The sequence below is a fragment of the Centropristis striata genome, chromosome 3, assembly GCF_030273125.1.
Source record: "Centropristis striata isolate RG_2023a ecotype Rhode Island chromosome 3, C.striata_1.0, whole genome shotgun sequence".
Classification (NCBI taxonomy): Eukaryota; Metazoa; Chordata; class Actinopteri; order Perciformes; family Serranidae; genus Centropristis; species Centropristis striata.
In genome coordinates this window covers 8,454,494-8,469,093 of record NC_081519.1, presented here as the reverse complement: position 1 = coordinate 8,469,093, position 14,600 = coordinate 8,454,494, and the positions used below count along the sequence as shown (strand labels likewise).

Below are 14,600 nucleotides of genomic sequence, written 5' to 3'. Positions count from 1 at the left end.
TTATATATAAAGTGTACTTCGAGGTGTGTGGAAACACTGACATTGTTTCATGAAAAATCCCATAAAGAGGAACAGCACTTTAAGTTTTAAATAAAGGTGTCATTGGGACTTTGTACACAAAAGTCAGGATTTATAAACTAAATGTAATGGTAGAATATAAATTCTTATACAGAACCTTTAACCCACACATTAATACATCCCGGACACCCTGTAAAACAACTGATGTGAAGAAAACTGTTTCTATGACATTATAATGAAGCAGACTTAACAGAAACCAAGAGGGACATCATCTTTAGTGTATGTTTTACTCAAATACTCACTTGTACTAGCTTCCAGAAAACTCTTATTTGTAGGTTCTGTTTTTGTTAAATTAAATGCTCCCTTTTGAGAGTCCTGGTTAAGATTCATGGAGACAACTGAGAGTTACGGATAAAAAATGTAAGGCAGGTAGTACAAACTTTTTTTTTTTAATCAAACTTCTCTTTATTGTTTTTTTTTCTTTCGTTCACATACAAAAATAATAATGTTCATTTATGCTTAAAAGGTAGTACAAACTGTATTGTCTATCACAATAATACTTTGGGAAGTTATTCTGCTTTTATAAACCATAATCCCAAATGCAGCCAGTAAATCATTCTGGCAACATCAGTCCTCTTAATGACCCCTGGTTAAAATGGCAAAGTTAAAGAAATGAACTACTTGGGTGTCTTTTCTCCATATTTTCAATGCATTTCCATAGTTTGGTGAACTTGACGTCAATGGGACTTTGCAAAGCTGGTTGAACAAAACCTTCAGTGTTTGAGTCTACAGTCCATACAACAGCACTGAAAACTGACTGAGAGCAGTAACATCCCATAGATAAGTCCCTCACATCATTTATAAAGCAGGGGAAATAATAACCAACAAAATATTAAAAAGAAAACGGAAAATCCCCGCTTTTCTCTTACAGCGCTCATCATTCTGTACAGCTTTTGGGTTGAACCATGGTAATGAAAAGAGGGGGTACTTTTGCCACAAATGCGTATTCTGTGGTCACTAACCAAGGTTGATATTTCATTGTGATGAGCACTATTTATATAATTGCTTAGATAATGTAGATGTAGTATTTTGACGGTGTTATTAATGTAAACAAAGTAATCGTTTAAAAAAAAAAAACGCCTTCCCGCCACCCCCTCTGCGGACGAGAATGGTCTATCCAGGAAGCATGTTCAGTGTTTGGGGAAATACCATAAACAAACTGTCTTTCCTGTCAACTTGAACCAGTGTGTCCTCTTTCGTTTCACATTATTGCGACTGTGAAAGACGAAAAATAACACCGTCTCCCAAATAGCCGCGTTTTTTTGCGTTGCCGTTTGAAACTGCTGGACCTCAGTGTCGGTGTGTGTAACCCGGAGGAGGACGTTGTTTCAGGCTTGACAGATATCTTTTTTTGCTAACTGCCTTGGCTGCAGCAGCTGGAGAAATCATGTCTGATTTAATCCTGGTACTCCTGATAGTCGTGCTCCTGGTGTGTTTGCTTGTGACAGTGGGTGGCTTCCTGCTGTACTCGGGACTACTGAGTGACGTGATTATAAAGACCGGGCCACCTCCTGTGAAAAATGTTACCATTGCTTATAAGTTCAAAGAGGGATCATACAAGGACTGCGGTGCAGCCTACACAGAGAGCTGCAGCATCGGGCCAAAGCTGAGCACCGTCGGTGTCTTCTACGATGACCCCAAGCAGGTGAGACCCCGGGACTGAGCCCACCGAGTCTCTGTCAGCCTGGCTGCACAGCACTGTGTGTGTATTTACACCTGGCCTCGTGACATAACCACAAAACCCCAATGTACTTTGTTTCCTGATAACATGTAACAGGCAGTGAGATATGCTTTGTTTGACCTGGCCAGAGTCTTAAAGGTCACACAGAGGGGTAGATAATGTGTATTTAAAACTAGGATTTACACCATTTCAGTGGGTATCTAATGAGTTTATGTAGTGTAATGTAAAAAAAAAAAAATACACACAAAAAGCCCCATCACAATTTCTCAGGGGGTCAAGTTGCCATCTTCAAATTGTGTCTTTTGTACAGCCAATAGTCCAAAACCAACATATATTTAAATAATGTAATTTATGACATAAATCATCAAACAGTCACGGTTTTGCTTATAGATTGACCAAAATGACTAACTTATTATCACATATTCTTGCTCTTTAACCTTCTGTCCATGAAACTAATTGACTAATCAAGTTTAAAGTTTTCTGTTTTTAATTAGATTTTCAATCTATTGAGCAATGTTCATGTCTGAAGGGCTTTGAGATGTGAAAGTGGTGTATAAATTGTGCTATAAAATGTAGAAAAACTTTCAAAGGCCAGGTTGGCATGTTAAAAATTAGTCCAAAGTTTCACATAATGTCATTTATGGCAAAGAAAAGCTTTTTTTTTTTTTTTTTTTTAACGCAGAGTTAAACTAGCAGATGTTTTAAAGTTTTGCTTTCAAGTGGACTACAATGACTAAACTGCTCTCAAAATGTTGCTCTTTAACTTTCTGTCAACTAATCACCTTAAAGTTTAGCTTTTAAAAGTTGTGTAAGGTTTTTAAATTTCAGGGACTTTCTAATCACATTGTCAATGTACTTAGAAATGTTCCCATTTCAAGGTTTTGGAGATTTGACATGGAAGTGTAAAATGCATGTTAATGAGATTTGATTCCCTGTAATGCAGCATGTATGGCTCAAGGGGTTAAATGTACAAGCAGCCTTTTGAAGGGAACTGTGCCTGGATGAGGAAACCAGTCAGCTGTTCAATGCCACGTTGCACTGTTGATACTGCTCCTTTCTCATCTGAGGCTCCAGGCTGCTTCAGCATTTGTCTGCTTCTCACTCAGATGGTAATCAGACTGCAAACTACAAGGTCAAACACACTCTTCACGTGTCTGAAGAGAGCTGATACATGTCTGAGTGTACATTAAATGGCTATGAAGTAACATCACAGCCTCGAGGTGAGAAGCACTGAATCCCCCTCGTCATTCTGAACCAAAACCAAAACCAAACTGCATAAGAATGGGTCATTTATATCTCAGCTGAGATCTGCGGTTGTCTCCTCCTTAGGCTGTTTATCTCAAGTTGTGTTTGTAGTCAATAAGAAATGTCTGCACAACAGCTGCTTGCTAGACTGGACTATTTATTGAGTTCCCAGCAGATGAGGGAGGAGTTTACACACGATAAAACTCCACCTGGACAGAATATGGCCTATTTATCTTAATCCATGACTTCAAAACAAAATTTACTGTGAAAAGTGGTTTGCTCTTTGGTTTGCTTTTTGCATAGCTGTTATTGTGTCTGTTCTGCTGACATTTGAGAGTCAAGTTTGTTATGGTTGGGTGAGTTAAGCCATCTGACAAACAGTTTGGCAAAATAGAGGCTTCTGGCACATCAGCCAAACGTGCACAATCGCTGAGTCTGAGTAGTTGACAAGATGTTTAGACTTTGGTTAGTGTAAATTTGTCAGTAATGTTTTGTGGTTACTTGTTTCTTCTTATCCTTTGTTAAATAAAGTACGTGGCACACTGGCAGCAGTTTGTGTTTCTGGCTGCCCCTGCCAGGTTCTCTAAGTCACAGCTTTTTGTGGAAACCCTGACTGTGAGTCATACCAGTGGAAAGTTGTGGCAAGAGGCTCATTGAGGAGCTTTTAATACTTTTCTGCTGGTGTCAGACTTTTTGGAGAGTCTGGATCATGAAGGGCCATTTTAAGATGTACAGAGGTCTCTGCAGGCAAAACAGATTTATATACAGATGTGATGACTGTCCCAGGCTCTGTGTCTTTTCTGACAGAATCTGAAGATGTATGGACCTCCGACTTCTTTTTGGAGGTAAATTAGACATCAGTATCAGAACATTGCTATTACTTTAACTTAAGATAGGTACAATAAAAACTTTGATTCAATACTAGTATTAAAAAAAGATAAAAAGATGCCTCTTTTCACATCCACAAAACAAAACAGGGAGATTATCAAAGATGGAGATAATTAAATTAAAATTATATATATATATATATATATATATATATATATATATATATATATATCATTGTTTTGCAGTAAACCGTAAAGTAACTTTTTAAGTAAGTTTAGTAAGTAAACCGAGCACACAGATAGAACTTATCTTAAGTATAGTCTATGAAAAGACAGGCTGTTCAAGTTAACCTATAAAAAAAAACATTTGCACTAAAATATAATGTGGCACTTTATAGTCAACAGAAGGTGTAATTTTTATTCTTTGTATTAAAAAAGAATGGATTGTTTTTCATTTAAATATCTGGAAGAGCTCAGAAATAAAATGGTAAAATCATATATTAGTTGTTGGGCTTAAGATATTGTCTCATATCGCTGGCCCCTGAGTCGAACAAGACTTTGTGATATCGGCAAATATCGCATCGGTGTCCATTGAATCCTATCGTGATAAAAACCCACGATTTATACCCCTAACGTCTAAAGATTGTAATGTTTTAAAGGTAGAATCGCAACCTTGACAACCTTAAGTGATTCAAAGCCCAAATTTCAAATGTTCAAACAGCCTTTGACTTCTACAACTGGGAACAATCAGGGAAATATTTGTCCACTGATTCAGAGAATACATTTTCAGTCAATCTCACAGTCAAACATTTCTACATGTACAATACTGAAATAACGCAGTGGGTGGGGTGATGATAGCTGACAGTAAGCTCTAAATTCTTGACTGTCCCTTTATCACTGAAGATGCAAATCATTTGATGGTTTCAATGTTTGTTTTGTGCCATGACAATGTGTTGACCTTCCTTGTTTACAATGGCCAAACATGTAATCACTCACCAGCAGCCACATAATTAAAATATGAGAGAAGCCATTTGGCTGAACTTTGGCTGGGATGGATATTTAGTAAATGTTAATACATGTTATTATGTGAGCCAGTCAAACTCTAAAGCAGTAATTAAAGAAAAAAAGAGAGAGAGGTTTTAAGGTCTACTTTCCTTATGCATTGTTTACAATGGACTTTGCAGCTTGCTGTGTTTAAGCCTGGCCCCAATACGTAAAGTGGCCTCTGTATTTGGTGTAAACAACAGCTAATTCTCTCTTTACTCCCATGTCCTCCAGTCTTCAGAAGTGTTCAGTAATGCCTGTAATCAAATCACCAGATCAGAATGGGAAAAATTCAAATTGTTCATGTTGTTCAATATTTCTTTTAGGAAAAATTGACACCTGATATGTAGATTTCTTCATGTGCATCCACAGTTGTTCAAGAGCCGAATCTCGATGTATTTAAATTGTGTAATTAATTCCATCATACATGCATGTCAGAGACCACATGTTTGTTTAAATTGGGTTTGTATGAATGGAATAAATAAATAAATAAATAGTTTCTTTGAATTATCTGCAGACAATTTAGAGCCAGAATCCTCTTTTTTATTGTATATTTTTAAAATTATATTTATAAGGTAAAACTGACTTAATTTCAAGTCAGTTAGCAGAGTTTTTGGCCTTCATCTTAACTGGTTTCATTGCCAGTATTTACTCTGAAAATGTTCTTAGTAAGTGTATAATAAGTATGAAACCTCCAGCCTGTATTGGACATTATAAGCCTGATGCTTTGTGCACACTACAGCCACTAGATGGCAGTGTTGGCATTAAAATTGAGTCATGTGGGAGGTAGCTGCATCCCCAAAACCTCATTGATCTTTATACTTAATTTATTGCCATGGCATAAGTAGTGTGACTACTTAATTTAGTCAAAATGGATTTCATCATATTAGAATAGAATATGATTGTTAAATCTTCACAAGTGGCTGTGGATTAATTGGTCACTGTGACACTGCGCTAGTGGTTTTCAGAGTATTGCTGTTTTCAACAAATTGCAGTCATTTGTATTCACCTTGCATTCAAGTCTTATTATAACCCCTGTTTAATGACTACAATGAAAGCCAGCAGGACTAACTACAACACCGGATCGATTTAATCACTGGATGAGGAAGGAGCAGGCTCTTTTTAATCGTGGTTAAATCTACTGTATGTTTGGCGAGACGCTCAGCTCTCTGGACAGCTGTTTGGTCTCACTGGCCTGTTGAAGGCGTTGGTTGACATCCTCACCTCACACAATCTGAGGCAACAGCAATTAGCACCAACTCTGATTGCTCTTATGTCCGTCCATGCATGTGTGTGTTTGCATGTATGCCTATAATTGCCATAACTTATCATCACAAAGGCCCGAGGGACTGAACAGTTTAGCAGTTTGGGATCACAGGGGTCAGTCAACCGGACAGTGACCCACAACATTCAAGGCCCAGATGCCTCAGGCTCTGCTGTAATGGGGCTTTGACACAAGTATTGAACAAATCCCAGCCTGGATAAAGGGCCGACTTAAATCATTGACTTCCTGGTGTTGTAGCTCTTTGTTATGTTGCAGAATGGCAAATAGTAAAAGAAATACCCAGAGTCTGGCTGCCTGTCTGCAGGGACTCTGCTGAGGAAAATTCATAAATAGGAGTGGACAGCTCAGAGGCCTAAGTGTGTATCATCAACAATAAATAGCCAGAGAGTAAATAACTTAAAAGATAAATGTGATTTCATTTTCTAGATAGAATCAGTAGGTTGCAGAAATATATGGGGAGACCATTTATTTAACTATAATGCTGTCAAGCTGATATCATCAATGTCTTTCTATAGAAAAGCTTGACAGATTTATCTGTTGACTGATATAATCGGCTGAAATTTGCCTACTAAAGGCATATTGGTATCAGTGTACATGCTGTCTGATATGTGTCGTTATGAGAACTTTTTTATATATAAATAAAATAAATAATTTATAAATGATTTAATTTGGTTCTTTTTTTAAATAGTCAGCAATTGACTGACACTAATGATGTTTATTTAGGTATTTATTTTATTCCAACGTATTCCTTATTTTCTCAGTTATAATGTATAGAATTGGCTGACAATGTAATACAGTGTTTGTAAAATAATGTATAACAATGTTAAATATTATTGAATTAAGTTTAATGTTTGAGGAAGTAGCTCTCTGGGTACATTTGCAGAGTGGTGAAAAATCGGTGCACAATCCACAGCTAAAAAAATTAGTAAATAAATAGATAAATAAATAAAAATATCAGTATCAGTATCAGCATCAGTCTCAAAAATCCCATTTTGTTGGGCTCTAGTCTATAGGCTACTTGGGAGAACTACACAGCTTCCTCTGACACTGATGACAGGATGTGTTTGAATCAAGGCTAAACTAGAGCTGCTGTTTGGTTCATCCTCTGATCCACTGAATTCCCACTTTGTTTTAGCTTCTGAAGCGAACCCACTCGTGGCTCCCCATGACAAGCAAGGAGAAAATGAAATGTCATGTGTAGACGTATATGGGAGTGGCAGTGAGAGATGAGGCGAGGTGTGGAACTGCCTTGGAAAGAGGGTATAAATTGGTAGGAGTCTGACTCACCTTGAGAGCCTCGCAGTGCTCCAATTCATCAATCGGAATTTCAGATCAGAGCGCCGAGCATCGCTGCACTCCCAGTCATATTTATTAGCATTTTACTGCCGCTTGTCTGTCTGTCGACAGCAACAACATGAAAGGGGAGCTTCTGGCAAGGAGTTGCCGCTTTTAAAGGTGGATATAAAATGAGAAATAAATACGCTGATACTCTGAAGTCTGGTCCCACAGGTCTTCAAGTCAATATTATGCAAGATTGTGGACATGCTTGCTCTCCCTATGGTAAAGCACCCCATTAATGTTTATGGACATCTCTACAGTGAGTGAGATACTGCAAAATGAGAAGGCAGACAGAATCCATTTAATACGGAGCTGCTTTTTTTATTCCAGAACACAACTGTTGAGTGTATTTTTAGGATTCGTTTTCACAAACTGTGTAGAAAGGAAGACATTAGTCTACAAGCTGACATGTTGCTATTAGTCAGTGAAACAAGATGGTGAAGAATGTCTTTAAATTCTCTGCGGCATCAATCCTGTGACATGTATTGGCTTTTCACCCTGTGTTATGATGCGCAGGATATTGGATTACACCGGCGAATATTTATCAGAGCTGCTTACAGAGAGCAGGGAGGTGGAGAAAGAGAGTTGAACATTTGTAGAGAAGGAAGTAAGCCGATGCAGAGGAGGGAGGAACTCATTCATATCTCCTATTAGAGAAGATTATCTCCCTGCTCTGTGACATCTGGCTGGAGGAGTGCCACACTGTGTCCAGCTGGCCAAGGAGTGGTGAACCAACTCAACGACTGTGGCGAAGGAAAACCGAGTCCCGCCTCCAGCAGGCTGCTTATCCACGCCAGTAATTATACATGCCAGAACTCCCAGGATGCCATGTGTAATTACCAGCTAAGTCTGAGCACAGCCTAAAGGCACAGAGATGCACTTGGTGAAAGAGAGAGCCCGAAAAATGTATTTTTTTCAAATGGCTCCTGACTCAAGGGGCCATCGGGCTCCACGCCTCATCACTGCAGTGGATATGTAATCTGATTTGAGTGCTTGAGGACCCCCCTCCATCTAAAGGAGGACATATTGCACTCAAATTTGAAAAATGGGACAAAACTTATTTGGGATTTTAGAAAAACTTTACACTTTCCTCACGTTGGTTAAATGTATTTCAATATTTAAAATATCAAAGGCTTGATGTCGATTCCATGAGATGGAACATCTGATGGAGTTGATGTTTATTTCACAGCATAGTCACATAGACTGTATAAATAATGGACGTAGTGACCGTGGCGTCACCTATTGGTTTGTGGACTTGCCCGTTTGAGGCATCGAGTTCAGTGTTACACTTGTCGCCATCTTGTTTTCGAAAATGGGGAGCAGAACATATTTGGACTGTGGAGGGATCTGACGACACTGACTACAGCCTCTCTACACCGACAACCTGACTGAGCGAAGTTGCTGCTAATTCATGTTAGCATTAACTGGAGCATTAACTGGGATGTTAATTTTGTCTAGCAAAAAACAAAAACAAAATGTATGTTACTTACCTCAGAAAAATGAACAGCTACTCCTTGGAGTGTCTGTTAGTCCAACCAAACGCTGAACAAGACATTTTTAATAAACAAAATGTCAATAAGTGAAAATACAGTGTGAAAGGGTCAAAGTTATGAGACCAAACCGGTAAACGTCCTTTTAAAAAAATATATAAATAACTTTATTGACACGTTGCAGTGGATACGCATTGTTCTGCGTCTCCTGATGACGGCTCGTCTTGTTAGTGACCTATCAATCAAAGGTAGCGACGCCCCAAATCATACGATTATTTATTTTCTATTTTTTCTAAATGGGGCCATTATTTACACTATTAACATCAAAATGTCTTGAAGAAGATTTTTTACTAGCAATTGAGACCAAAGTGTTTGGAAAAAAAAAATCTAAGGTAATAAATCAATTGTTAAGTTTTCTCATTTTGCATTGAAATGAATGGACCGAAATACTTCTGCAACCTCCGTCAGTGCCCCCTGTTGGAATTTTCGGTATAATTCAGCATAAGGCACTTCCTGGTTTGCCTCATTGCTCAGACCCGAAGGTTGCCGCCTGCATAGTCATTGTCAGTGGCCATTATATTTTTTCAAAGCTAGAGCTCTCTTAGTGCTCATCAGAATACAAATTTTAAACCATAATTGTTATTTAATTTGAGTTAGAAGGGCTTCTGAGTTGACGTGCTATGGTAGAGACACAGCTGATAGCAGGGCTGCCCATAGAGGGGGAAAAGGGTAAATCTTTCTGGGGCCCAGCTGGGGGATGGGGGGCATGGAGGTCAACAATAATGAGGATAATCCGAAATATAAGCAATGATAACCAAATTTTATTCTGAACAGAAATGTTCATCATCACTTCTTAAAAAAACAAAAATATACATACTTATTGTTGGTTAAGTTAAATGTTTTATAATGAAAATGTATACCTGTCTTGAAAATGGTATGAGTCTGTGGTCCTTAGGATATATTTAACCTTTTTTATGCCTTATTGAAACTAGAGCCCGACTGATATGGGATTTTTGAGACTTATGCGGATACTGATTTTAGAGAGGAAAATTCATAGATAACTGATATGGTGGTCGATATAGTCATGTTTTTAACTGCAATGAAAATCCACAGATTTTTAACCAATACCCAAGAGAGCTACTTTCTTAGACGTCAAACTTTACTAAATAATATTTAACATTTTCATACATTATACAAACGGTGCATTACATTGTCAGCCAATTCTAATGATAACTGAGAAAAACAAAGAACAAATAGGAATAAAATAAATAGCTAAATAAAGATCATTACTGTTCAGTTTCAGTAAATTGCTGACAATTTGAAAAAAATAAAAAAAGCTAACACCATTTCTAAATCATGCCAAGCTACATCTTATATATTTTGGAAAAACAGTTTTAATAGCGGCACATATTAGACAGCATATACACATACCTATGGCCGATAATATCTGTCAACCGATATATCTTTTGGGCTCTAATTGACACCATAAAGTCGACAAATCAGGGACACAAAGATGATTATAATGTAAAGTTTTTCCCTATGTTTTGAGTATGTATTGTTAGTTTTAGACTTTTCTTTTTTTAAATGCAACACATTTTGTGAGCTGTAATTGTTGTCTGTGATGTTTTTTTGTGGCGCTGGTCACGCTTAGAAGTTAAAAATAAAAATAAAATAAAAAATAAAAAAAATGTAATTAGTGTATTAATAAGTAATAATTAAATGTTTCTTTGGTAGGTAATGATTAGTCCCAACTCTTGTGGTGACATGTTCAAATGGCTTAATATTTTATCAGTCTGTGTGATTTTCTTTGTCCCCACATTGTAAAATGACCGTCACTGTTCCCTCTCTGAGTCCGTCACTTTAACAGCGTTTGTTTGGGTAAGCATACTTGCTTCACTGCAATTGCTGCTCCATTAATTCAGCTGCAAACAGCCCATCACAGCATACCTGTGGTCCCAGAGCTGTGCAGCCCTATTAGTTTCAATTTCCCTCCTGGTGACTTTGTCTCTGCAGCGTCGTCTGCCTGTGGGGGGGGCGAACGACTTCCAATCAGCTGAGACGGGTTATCGCTCTGACACACTGGGACGAAAGACGGCTCTTGTTGAGAGATTGCTTATCCCGTAGTCTTGTGTTCTTCTTGCTCCACATGTGTCAGGTTCTCTGCTTGCTCATGGAAGTGCCCTAAACACCATCTGTCTTGGTGCTCCAGATAAAGGAAGAAAATTATAGCGTTAGCTGCTGTTCAGATTGAGCTCTCCAGCGAGGGCGGTGATGTGTGTTGTTTGTGTGATGCATTTATCTGATGCGTTTGGACTGTGGGCTGAATTTTTTTGGGTCATTATGCGCTCTTGACAAACTTGATGTGTTCTTTATGAATGCTGCATTTGCTGCGTGTCATGCTTCGCTGCAGACGTTCATGTGAAGACATGAAGAAGTTCAGAGAGGCTCCGAATTTGCAGATTTATTGACTGCAGTGCAGCAAAGGACCCACAGCCTCTTAACTCCGTTCTGGCATAATGGTAAACCCAATTTGCCAACAAGAGCATGAAGGGCAAATGTGATGTTTTTTTTCACATTTGTTTTTATTTTAATGACACTTTTTTGGTCTTTAAATTGCATACTTCGAGACAGCCTGCAAGAATTGTATTTATTCACTTCAAGTAGTTGTTTCCTGCCTTACAGTCGTGCTGCTGTGTTGCCTTCAATTTGGTTAGTTTAAAAGAGGGAGCTGCTGTTTTGCTCTTTCAGTGTTAATCGCTCCCACTTTGCTAATTTAGCTCCACATTTTGTTGATCAGTCACTTGGCAGTTTTCTGTTTTAATGAGGGTGGTGATCGTCCTCGGTCAGATGGAGTACGGTACGTTCATTACAATGCTGCCTTCCAGCTACAGTAAATGCAGAGTTTGGGCTGTTTGCCTTGTTTGTCCACATCCTCCCAGCCCTGCTAACACCTCAGAAATGACCATCTGCAAAAAGGGCCAGTCCTAAAAACCAGTGCAAGACATGAAGGGCCAAGAGGAGGACAGATGAACAGAGTAAATCCTCATTACATGTCTACTAATAAAGAATTACCTCTGTCAGCCATGCCTTTTTATTGTTGTAGTGCCCTCATCCATAAAAAAGGGCCCTTGTAGCCTCAAGCAAAGAATTGCTTTTGAAATTACTTTCTTTCCAAACAGGTCCTTGGAGACTTTGCTCAGGGGGATCCGGTAGAGAAGGGAATGGCACCATTTGTGAGGGAGAAGCCATCTTAGAGTCCCGTGGGTCATGAGCCCTGCAAAAGTTGGCAGTATATGTCTTTTTCTTACCTCTTCATTTAACAAGCTTGCTCAGCACGGGGACATAGGAAATGAATATTTGCAGTAGATGAAATAATCAGAGATATATTCAGATGCAATTAAACATTTGTGTAAATCTTGCAGATAGCTTTAATTTAGTGGAGTTTACAAGTCACTGTTAACTCAATTGGTTTTCTGCAGCTCGGTACAGAAACATAATATTCCAGTTTCAGAGGTAAAACCACCGCAGTCTTCACATCATCTGACTCTCTGCTTCTCACCCGGCTCAATCAAAAAGCCGCAGCCAGCTTTCCTCGGCTACCTGTGAGAAATGGAATCACACGCTGTCTTCCAAAATACAGCTTTGGCAGCAGCTGACTTTTAGAGTGCCGCTGCCCAGCGTGGACAGCAGCGCCTGAGAATTTTCTACCTTATGTGGTGTTAGAATTTCAGACACAAACAAAACAACTTAGGTGAGGTAGACAAGGCAAGTCAAGTACATGGAGTGGTGTTCTTCTCTTTCCTAATTGCCTGTAGTCTCTGGGGTGTGTTATCTGGAGGGAAGCAGAGATGAGATGCAGTCACGGCTGCTGCTGTTTGTTCTTGCCACTGTGTGGGATGTGAATGATAGCTAGAGCCCTGAATGATATCATTAGTGAACTACTGGTTTGGCTAACACACTCTAGTCTATCAGTGCGGAGAGCATGAGAGATGATGGTAAGATACCGAAGCAAGACCGTGGGAGGACAGTTGTTATCCCTTCTGTGTTTGAATTGTTATTGTAGAGTCTTATCATAGACCACCAGTGTTGACAAGGAGAAGCTCTGTACAGAAAGCTTGTCTGACAGCCCATACATTTATTGTGTTCATGAAGGGAAGAGGGCAAAGCAGACCAACCCCTGCACATAAATCCATTTAGATAAGAAGATATAAAATACAATTCAATTAAGAAATATAAGACTGAGAAGCAAAGGTCTTAGACAATCATTTAAGGCATTTAGGGCTGGCTGATAATATTTTAGTATTAATGTAGTGATGATATGATCATATAATTTTGTAATTTGTTATTCCAATGAAAACCTTTTTGTTCAGCCAATTCAATTTAGTCAAGTTTATGGTCCACTTGTATGAAGAGATTTGTATGTTATGTTTGTGGTTTTGCTTACATTTGACAAATCCATGTTTGATAAGACTTTAGATTTCAATGTCACAATTAAATAAATATTGCGATATTCTCTTCAGGCCATATCACCCACCCCTACTGACAGCCATAATTTTAATTTTCAATTCTTAAAAATTCTATTAAGAATTAGAGTAGGGGTGTCAAACAGGCCCAATGGAGGACTTTGGGAAGTCTGAAAAATGTAAGTCATGGGGGCGTCCTGGTAGAGCGTGTACCACTAAGGCTGAGTCCTTGCTGCGGTCGACCCGGGTTTGAATCACCCCGAGGTCCCTTTACCGAATGTCTTCTCGTCTGTTTCCCCCCTTTCACGCTATACCCAACAAAGCATGAAGAATGCCAAAAAAAAATCTTTTAAAAAAATGTCAGTCATTATTTACATTTTCTTTCAATAAAATGTACTGCTTTTCCTATTTTTCCACTGTGGGTCTCACTGTCCTATGCTAGATACACTGTTATATATGCGACAAGCACAGGCTAATGTTCATGCAAAGTGGACACAGTGTCAGGTCTTCCAAGAAGAAAACAGTAAAGTGAAATGCTGCTTCAGAGGTTTTTCCACCCCGACCAAAATATAGTTATAGTTTTCATATTTAAATATATTAAACATTGTGAAAATGTTGTCAAAAACAGCCTCCCTACAAAAGCATCAGAGTTATAAAACCATACTAGGGGAACCCTAATGCTTGGGCACTGCCAACACTTGCTAATTAGCACTAAACAGAAAGTACAACTGGGGATGAATGCTGTTAATTTTGCAGCTATTTAGTCATAAACATAAGGTGTTAAAGAAATTGAACCTTTTACTCTAGCACTGACAACTTAAACAGTTTCTGAAATGGGCAACAAACTACATAGGAAGTTATTTTAGACTCTAGTTCACAAGTTCCTAAACAAGTTTATGTGGAGGAAACAAAGTAGTAGCTCATAATATTTATTATTATATGGAATTGATTTACCACCCAGTCCTAACAGCTGTAATGATTTTGTCAAAATAGATGCCATCTCTAAAGATGTTAACTCCAGTTTTTTATTTTTTATGTAGGCCTCATTTTTTTTCAATGCATGCCTTAAAATAGATCTGTCTTTATTGTCACAGTGCTGTGATGAGTTACTCTGACAATGCTAACACAGCCATTGTGACTGCCTGTGTT

At 38.4% G+C, this 14,600-nt stretch overlaps 1 protein-coding gene across 1 annotated transcript in view; it reads left to right on the top strand.

The window, feature by feature from the left end:
* Positions 1-1,220: 1,220 nt before the first annotated feature.
* tex264a (testis expressed 264, ER-phagy receptor a) overlaps positions 1,221-14,600 on the top strand; it is an 82,238-nt gene continuing 68,858 nt past the window's right edge. The window contains exon 1 of the mRNA XM_059329905.1: positions 1,221-1,723. Within this exon, the coding sequence (XP_059185888.1) occupies positions 1,466-1,723 (258 nt within the window). The 5' untranslated portion in view covers positions 1,221-1,465. The remainder of the gene's footprint in view (positions 1,724-14,600) is intronic.